Raw genomic sequence first — 9,875 nt, forward strand, 5'->3', positions numbered from 1 at the left:
TTTCAGCAGGCGGCAGTGCCTTGCAGAAGGGCAGCCTGGCAGAGAGCCTCTGTAAATAAACCTTTGCTTGACACTGAGATGTGTCTCCTGGGGATATCTGCACCAGCTACCCTAACAGTTCACCACTGGAGTTTGGGGAGATGGGGGGACAAAATCAAAATAAAAAAATGCTACTTTTCTAAAGTAAGTACATTACATAAAAATATGACACTAAAATATTGGAACATTTTAAAACAGTGAAATGCTAAATATAAACTGAAGTCCCACCATGAGTGAGTTTTTGTTGGGACATTGTTGGCATGCCAGATTTTCTACATTCAAATGAGGTTTGACCTTGGAAACAACTCAGTGGGGAGATATGTGCTCAATTCAATGTTGCTTTTATTGCTCAAAACATCTCTGGGATCTCTCACAAAAGTCCATTTGAAAGAACACATTCATTCCTCGCTCATTTTATTTAGAAAATAAGGCTCTTTTCCTTTAATTTGATTGTGGAGAAAATTATTTTTTAAAATAATTTGAAATTTAATCATTAAAACAGATCTTTTCATTTAACTTGATTTGAATGTAAACCTGTTTCAAAATACCAAATTCATTTCAAATAATGAAAATATTCCACCACTCTAGAAGCCTGAAATACTTCAGAAGTTCTGCATGCATTGCAACAGAACTATGAAGTAAATTTGGGCAATTACCCAATGATCTTGACAATAATAACCTGTGTCCAGAATGGGTAGTAATTGAGGTTTGGATTGCTCAGTATCCTTGGTCCCTTAAAGAATGATCTGCATATCTCTGAAGTTTAAAAACAAATTAAAATGCTCTTATATATACCCCTTCTAAAAAATGGAATCTAGTATTATGCTTAATTTATAATCTTGTAAATAATATTTGCCCTTTTACAAATTTTAATGAGAAATTTGGTCAAGTAAGTTTATAATCACAGGAAAAAAAATGGAATTAAGTTCTAAACCTGATTTTGCCGTTTACTATCTGCAACCATGAGTCAGTGGCCCAACCTCTTTAAACCCCCACTGCTTCTTCTATAAAATGAGAAAAGTAACACCTTATTCCAGAGACATTATAAAGATCTGACATAATGCACAAGGGCAGAGGAAGATCATTCCTGGCACATTTTGCTGGTAGTAGCATACTGGTAATATTTTTTTTTTTTTTTAAAGAGAGAGTGAGAGAGAGAGGGGGACAGAGAGAGAGAATTTTAACATTTATTTATTTTTTCTTAGTTCTCAGAGGACACAACATCTTCGTTTGTATGTGGTGCTGAGGATCGAACCCGGGCCGCACGCATGCTAGGCGAGCGCAATACCGCTTGAGCCACATCCCTAGCCCACATACTGGTAATATTAACATTATTAGTGTTTCAGTATTAGCAGACTGTACCACCATGATCTATAGTTAAAGGAGAAGAAACAGCAGAAGCACTGCAAACTTCATTTCTTACCTATAAGTGTAATATCAGGGTTCCTCTTCTTAGCCTCCTTCATTAACCACCACTCATATCCTCGGAAATAATTCTCATCTAGTGTATAATGCATGTGGGAGGGTTCAGTACCATCTGAATAGGAGAGTAAAAGAAAGGGGAAATGCATTATAAATGGTGCTTTCTGGGTCATTTACACATACATACTTCACAAAAGTAGTACTCCAGTTCCAATCCTGAAGTTGGGCAAATAAGAATAATTTTATATAATAACTTGAAGATGGATGGCTATTAAGGTTTGGATCTGCAATGTTCCCCAAAGCCTCCTATGTTGAAGGGCTTGGTCCCCAATGCAGCAATGTTCAGAGGTAGGCTTTGGGGAAGAACTGGAACATGAAAACTCTGACCTTGTCAATGAATTAATCTGCTGATGGGTTCATCATTTAATGAACTATTGAGAGGTTATGTAAACAAACTATAGAAAGCAGATCCTTGTTGAACAAAGCAGGTCACTGGAGGCACGCCCTTTATGGGTATGTCTTGTTCCTTGCCTCTTTTTCTACTTCCTAACTGTTGTGAGCTGGGCAGCTTTCCCAGCTTTCCTATGCCAAGCCCTTCAACCTTGATGATCTATCTCACACCAGGCCCAAAATAATGTCAGTCAACCAAGGACTGATCTCTGAAACCATGGGCCAAAATTAATCTTTCCTCTTTTAAGTTTTTTTCCTCAGATTTTTTTTTGTCACAGCAATGGAAAGCCCATTAACACAATGACCAAAGCATATTATTTCATCCTGTTTCATTAGCCTAAATACTATAGTTATTATTATAAAACCACAACTTTCTATTAAGAGCAGCCATAAGACAAATATTATTACTTCACATAACTAAAAAGTCCTAGGATTATATTCTGGTAAGTTTTTGATCTAAGATTTTCAAATCCCCATGTCCAACTTCAAATTTGCATAACCTCAACTTCCAGACTCTCAAATTTGGACATAAATATCTATGCTCCTGAACCCCAGTTCTTATACCCCATATCATTAATAATAATTTCAAGAAAAAAATAATGAGTCCACATTAGTTGAGGTAACATCAAGCACAGAGGTAGGTAACTTACATCAAAGTCCTCATATGTCCCATGCTTCAGATGTACCTTGTTAGGTAGGGCCCTATAAGAAGGACACTGGCCCATTAAAGGCAAACATCATAATTTACAAGAACTGCTTGCTTATACATCTTAACCTCTAATTTAGCTTCAGCAAATAAAGTTGGCCAGTCACTATCAGTTCTGCCTAAAAGGTTTTGACAATAAAATAGAGGTCCTCTTACAATTCCTTGGGAAAAGTTTCCATTATGAGGGTTTTCTTTTAGTTTCACCTTAAAGTTTTTTCTTTCAACATAACCACTAACACCACCACACAGAGACATCTGATTTAAAAATGACTTTCAAATCATTAGCAAGAAAAGTTAAATATAATGGAATCAGACCCCTAAATAATAAGCTATATCTAACCATTGAGAGAATAATTTTTCCTCCTTCCTGAAAACCAGAGGCCTATAAACTATTGACTGACAATAGGTACTATATAAAACGAATCAAAATGGTGACCATGAAGATCGAAGATCTAGTGGTTTAAAATAGTTTTGCTTTTAAAAGGAAAAAAAAAGCTGTATCTCTAAAATACAGATTGCATATTTTACCATATATTTTTAAAGTTAATAACATCTTGCATCTTACATATCCTATACAAAATCTAAAATCTTTGTTTTTGAACTTCTCCATAAAATTGTAAATTGTTCCTATGCTCCCTCTAGTGTATATAGCTTTTAGAAAATTATGGATTTGTTTACTACTGATTATTTTAACTAACTAAGCGATTTAAACTCTAAGTACTATTTTGAAAAATTCACATTTCTATACTTTTTAATAATTGCAGGTAAAAAGGAAAAATAAGAAACAATCTACTAAGCAACAATACCTCAAAAATGTTGGCATTATTTATATTCTGAAATTCAATCCATAAGGTTAAAGAAAATTAAAATGTCGGGGAGGGTGGGGGATCCTATTTCCCAAATACTCCTACCTGTTGTTTGCCCATCACCACCTATTTCAACTTTTAGAATATGCAAAGAGGCACCAAAATTTGGCTGTGGAAAGAAATAACAGTATTAACACTGCTTCATCATATGAAACCTCAAAACAATTACTAGTAACACCTTTTGGTTTACAGATGAGAAAAGCACAACTTCAAATAGCAGCTTATCCCAAAAGTAATTTGCCATTTTTTTCAAAACCTAGAATTGTGAAACTAATAAATTTTATGGCTGAAATTCAACATAATGCTTTTTAAAACATCACAAGTCCATTAAATAATTTTTTTTCATTACCTTAAATAGATAATCCAATATTTCAGAACGATAGGGCTCTGAGTAATTTATTAGAAGTCGGGAGGTTGCCTGAAAAAAAAATGTAGCCAAAAATGTAAATAAAATAAACTGAACCATGCACTTGTCTATAATGCTCATGTAAGCCTCCTGGCATGCTCCTGCTTAGCTAGCTCGTGGGCAAGATGGAACTATGAAAAGTCATTCCCAGGTCACTTGCTTGATCTGCCTTTGCCAGTCATGGGACAAGCAGGGCTGTCATTTTCCCAACAGCTAAAAGGTTCTCTTCTGCTGAGACACAAGGGTTGGCTAGAGGTAAGCTTATTAAGGCTACTGGTAAAATCATGACCATAAACATCTTGAAACAGACTTTCTCTCTTAAAACCGTCTGTCAACAATATCTCGGGGCTAAGATGAGTAGGATGAACCTCAGATAGCTGTGCCTCTCAACATTTTGCAGCAAACTATTTTAAGCAGAATGCTGAAAGGAAGCACTACTTTACTCATCCATCGGAAGTTCATCTGTCTCTATTACAAATGACCACACAACAATTCCCCATGACATACAGATTAAAGAAACCTCACACAAGTTTGCCATAAGAAAGAATGGAAAGACACATAAGAAAGTGCAGGGCTTTTATATATATATCTCCATACCCAGACCATGACAGAAGACCACTTGAGAAAAGAAAGCACAAAACCAGTATCTGACCCAAACTCTATCCTTTAGGAGGCAATATAAGCAAAGGAAATAGAAGAGGTGGACTTTCTGCATGATCCAGGAGCATGTACCTGGCTTAGAAGCTGGACAGATCTAGGTTCAAAATGCTGACACCTTCCAGGTATATAACAGGGGCAAGACAACTAACTTTTATGGGGTTCAAACTTACATTCTATCTTTTCATATATGCTACCACTGACATATGTGCTACCACTGACATTCAGTAGTGCCCATATCTATTCTCTTCATACCCAGAACCTCCCCAGTCCCTGCCACTGAACTGAAGATCCATCTCATTAGCTCAACACATCCAGACCAAACAGAGCACTGGTTCTAAATCTGACCCTTCTCCTACATTTCCTTTCTTACCACAGAACATCTTACTATAACAAAAACCTGGGATCGGCATTTCATCAAACTTCCCATCCATCTGCAGACACCTAAATCATCTCCTACTCTACCTGCCACCCCCCCCATGACCACTTAACCTAGCCCTCCTCACTTAGTAGAATAGTATAAATGGTCTCAAGCATCCCATCTGCAACTCTGTATTCTACCATTCACACAATTATCAGATTCATCCTCCCTCAATCATGAAACTACTCTATTTAAACTTGCTAAGACCTCTCCCTTCCCACCAGCTTTCAGGATCAAGTTCAGAACTATTCAGTTTTACACTCAAATCTCTTCATTATTTGGACCCTAATTCTAACATTCTGCCCCAATCACAATCTTACATCTTCTATCCAGACACATCAAACTATCTTTTCCTATCTTACTGCCCAGAATGCACCATATACCCTCATTGGGGAAACTCCAATTCATCCTTTGCTTTCACCTAACCTTCTGTCTCTCCCCCACGGATTTGGTGTAAGTACCTCTCCTCAAGGCACCCTTGGCACAAGGTCCATATCTCTACCATAATTCTTCTAACTCTGCATCTAATCATTGCTTTACTTTGCTGTCTCTAAACTCCTTGAGGACACTGACTATCTTACCCAAGTTGGTATCCTCATCCTATGCTATTCAATTAACATTTACTTAATAGCTTTGGTGTTGTTACTGCACTGGTACAGTCAACCGAACGTAGGAGGCTCTGAGTCATACAGAGCTTGCACCCTTGTCCTATCATTTTCAAGCCATATGATTGTAAGTAAATTATTGTAATTATTCATCAACTGTTGTAAGACTAAAATAAATTGTCCATTTAAAAAATTAGCAAAGTTACCAGCACACAGAAGCTCTCAATGAATGGCAGTCATTGTATACACAAATTTATTTTCAAATATATTGTTTTCAAAGAGCTCACAACACAGCAAAGGCTCAAATGCCAAAGTTGGTTCTCAAATGATTGAACACCGGAAGTGCACACCAACATATCCCTGACTCTAGTCAGCCATTTTTCATGCCTTGCATTATTCCAATAGAACTGTGTATTTTGCTGTTTGAGATTATTTTGATCCCTATGCACTCTTTCCCTTAAACAGAAAGTATCAGCCTTAAACAAACACACCATATTATTATGCTATTGCAATGCAAAAGCATTAGTCAAAGGTAAGATAACCGAATGATGAAATGTACCACTCAAGCAATAACATATTTCCAAAAGGCTGATCACACTGCCTGAATAAGGCTTGAAGCTGTTCACAAGACCAGGAAGAAGCCTTGAGATGAACATCCCTTGGTTCAAAGGCTTAAAATAACTTCCTCCACCCTAATCCCTAAAAGTTGATATTAACCAAAATTAGCCATGTGCCAGACTGTTATCCTAGGCACTTTTTATCTATCCTCACAATGCTCATATCAGGCAGGTATCACTGGAACCCAGGAAAAGAAAGTGAAGCAAAGAGAGGTGAAGTAACCTGCCAAGGCCACAGAATGAGTGGCAGATTCCAGCATGGACCCAAAAACCTTCTTGAGCCCACATTCTTAACTACTACACCCAAATGCCAGCCCTATGATCTGAAGATTGAATGAGAGCATTCTAAACATGACCACAAACCATGCCAGGTACCAAGGATCCCACAGGAAAAAAATACTTAAACTGGTAGGCACATTACAGTGGTGAGACCATTTACATTCATTATTTATTGATCTTCTAAGATGAGTAATGTACTGTATACTTAGGGACACTAATAACTTGAACATTTCATCAGATTACCGGAGTTTCTTACTCTGGGTTATGAAATGATTCCAATTTTAATAATTCTAAACTGAGCTAAATAAACATAATATAACGAAACACTTCCATTTTTCGTCAAGATTATACACTAAATTTAACATCATAAGTGAAGGTATCAGAAGGAGAAATCAGGGCCTCATTATGAAATATTGGCTATTTCAGGTTAAGATGAGAAAAATAAAAAAGGAGAATGATAACAGTGAAGAACAATTAGTTCATCAGCCGACAGGTTCTCTCTGAAATATGTATCAGAACTCGTTGAAAAGTGCAAAAACCAAGAAGTAGTAGAATTTCAAGAAAATGATTTGTCCCCAGCTGAAGGTCAGATCTGTGATCATTCTACAGGCTGGGACACCCACACAGCAAGCAAGCATCCAAGCTTGTTCTGAGTTGAATTTAAAGATGGTGATTCCCATCTGACTCAACCTAACAAAACCAGAAGTTTAAGAGTTCGGCCTCAATGTTTTCAAACAAAATGAGCCATAGATGTGATCTAGGGTATAAAGCCACAAAAACAAATACATAAATAATCCAAAGGTTTGGCAGCATTGGAAAGTCTTGAATGCCTGGGTCCCAAGAGTCCACAAGTTACAAATAAAAGAGGCAAAGATTACAAAGAGCTTGTGATGGGGTAAGTAAATATTATTAGGCACCAAGAACAAATCATCTCACTGAAGAAAGCTCCAGGCTTAGAAGTCACCTTACTGGCATGTCCAGAAAACTAAAAAATGACCAGCTGTGCCCATCCACAATTATGCCCAAACCTACAATGCTTCCCTGATTCCTTTTAAATAAATCCCATGGAATGCCCTCATAAAAACAACTCATCCCACTGCTGCAGCCAAGAGAAGACTAAGAAAACAAGCCAACTAAAAGGGTATTAGGTGAAGAGGAAGGAAATCTATTAGAAGTATGGGCTTTAAAAATGTTTGAATATTGTTCGTGACAAAGGTAACCATTCTAATATGGGATAATAATAACAGGGGAAACTGACTACTGGTATATGAGAACAGGATGTTGTCTTTGTAAAACTACTGTGAAATTTAAAATTATTCTTTATTGGTGTATTTAAATTACACAGAATGATGGGTTTCACTGTGGCATATTCACACATAAAATAACATATTTTGATTATAAACCACCCACCAGTACCCTCACTTACTCTTCAAATCTCTTTCCTCTTCTCTAATAGTCTCCCTACAACTTTCATGTCATGTGTCGTTTTGTTGTTGTTGTGTAGGGGGGGTTGTTTGTTTTTCCTCCTAGATTTCACAAGAGGTTGGAAACATGAGAGGCTTGTCTTTCTGGGTCGGGCTTATTTTGCTAATCATTATGATCTTCAGTTCCATCCATTTCCTACAAATAACATGATTTTTGTTCTTCTTTATGACTAAATAATATTCCATTGTGTATATACACCACATCCCCTTTATCCATTCTGTTGACAGGCACTGAGGCTGATTCCATGATTGGTTATTGTGAATTGTGCAGGTACCTGGCTTCAACCCTCTGGGTCTATACGCAGGAGCAGTATGGATGGATCATATGGTAGTTCTATTTTTATTTTTTTGAGGAAGAACCTCCACATTGATGTCCATAGTGGCTTACTAATTTACATCCCTACCAACAGTGTATAAGGATTCCTTTTACCCCCCCCATCCTCACCAGCATTTAAAATTTTAATTTCTTAAAATCTCCTCCTGAGGTTTCTGAATTAGGAATACTGTCTCTCAAACACCTCTACTGAAAATTAACTGGTGGACTGGTTAAAATCCGGATTCTCCCGTGGTTCCAGAACAACAAAGTTGGAACGTGGAAGGCAGAATTTGCATTGTAACCGCACACCCCAGTGATTCTTAAGCACCCTGAACGCGAGGCGCCAACATTTCCCCGTGGCTCACACACGGAAATGCCCCTCAGCGAGGCGGGAGCGCCCGGCCTTGCGGGCGAGGGCACTGGGCCGCGACCCTCCGCGGGGCTGGCGGGGCCGACCGCAAACCCCAGACCTCGGTGGACCGCGCAGCCTCCCGGCAAAGCAAACGAAAAAGGTCCCAGCCACTCGGAGGCCGCGCACCTTTCTCGCGAGGCTTTGGGGTAAACAGTCCAAATAAAAACCCTCAGAAAGGGGTCGCCATAACCTGCACTAATGGCGCGTGGCTTCCGCCTCCCCCGTCCACCGACTCCCAAAACGAAGAGCCGGCGCCCGCGCCTCCCGCGGGGGCACTCCCGGTGGCGCCAAGTGGCCCTTCCCGGGGCGACCCTCCCGGTCGCTCTGGCGGCGAGGACAGCCCTGGCCCGCGCGGAGGCTGAGGGTTCGAGCCTAGACCTGTCACACCTGCTGGACCCCGGGGACTCGCTTCCTGAAACCTAAATGGCCCTGAGTTCATCTTCAACGAGCACCGGCTCGCCCCCGGCCGCAGCCAAACGGCGGGGAGCGGGGCCCGCGGAGGGGCTTCCCATGGAGGGGCGGCGCCGCCAGGCTCGTGGGCTGGGGCAAGTCCCGGCGGTCGCCGGCGTTCCCCGCGCACCCCGATACCTGCCGCTCACCCCGCCGCCGCTGACGGCGCCGATGCCATCGAACTCCCGGCCCAGCCCGGCGGAGTCGTCGAGCACGTACGCGGCACTGGGCGCCAGCAGCGCGCACAGCAGCAGGGGCACCACGGCATGGCCCGCCGAACCCGCGGCGGCCGTCATGACTTTGGCTTGGCGTTGCCGGGAAGCCTGGTGCGGGGTCTCAGCCATTGTGTGGGTCACATGACACGGGTGCCCAGGGAGGCGGGTCCGACCGCCGCCATGATGGAAAAGGGCAAAAGGCTGTTGAAGCGGTTCCGGACATCTTGAGTAAGGGCGCGCCCGCGCAGCCGCAATAGTGTTGAGGGAAGGCGGGGCAAGTCTTTTAAACTTTACCCGCCTTCAAGTGCTATCACTTCGCGGCTACTCTTTGGGCCTCACCTGATGGAGCATGTTAGCGAAAGAAAGATGGATAGTATCCAAAACCTGCCAAAGGCAGAGGGCAAGGAGTAGGCTTACCACGGATACACCAACATCTTGGGGTGCACCTACCATGTACCAGTCTGTAGCAGAACAAGAGGGCCAGGTTTGCAAGGGGTTTGTACTCCTAACTAAGCCACAGTTCAGCTGTC

General features: G+C 40.9%; 1 protein-coding gene across 5 annotated transcripts in view; it reads right to left on the reverse strand.

The window, feature by feature from the left end:
- Positions 1-9,543, reverse strand: part of Galc (galactosylceramidase) — a 74,661-nt gene extending 65,118 nt beyond the window's left edge. The window contains exons 1-4 of one of the 5 annotated variants that reach the window (XM_078050660.1): positions 9,280-9,543; positions 3,833-3,901; positions 3,529-3,592; positions 1,463-1,576 (exon numbers count right to left, since the gene is read on the reverse strand). In XM_078050660.1, coding sequence (XP_077906786.1) covers positions 1,463-1,576; positions 3,529-3,592; positions 3,833-3,901; positions 9,280-9,474 — 442 coding nt within the window. In that variant the 5' untranslated portion in view covers positions 9,475-9,543. Of the gene's footprint in view, positions 1-1,462; positions 1,577-3,528; positions 3,593-3,832; positions 3,902-9,268 lie in introns of all 5 variants that reach the window. The other 4 variants (XM_078050664.1, XM_078050662.1, XM_078050661.1 and 1 more) reach the window with 4 other exon arrangements.
- Positions 9,544-9,875: the final 332 nt, after the last annotated feature.

The sequence above is a fragment of the Ictidomys tridecemlineatus genome, chromosome 5 (assembly GCF_052094955.1).
Source record: "Ictidomys tridecemlineatus isolate mIctTri1 chromosome 5, mIctTri1.hap1, whole genome shotgun sequence".
NCBI lineage: Eukaryota > Metazoa > Chordata > Mammalia > Rodentia > Sciuridae > Ictidomys > Ictidomys tridecemlineatus.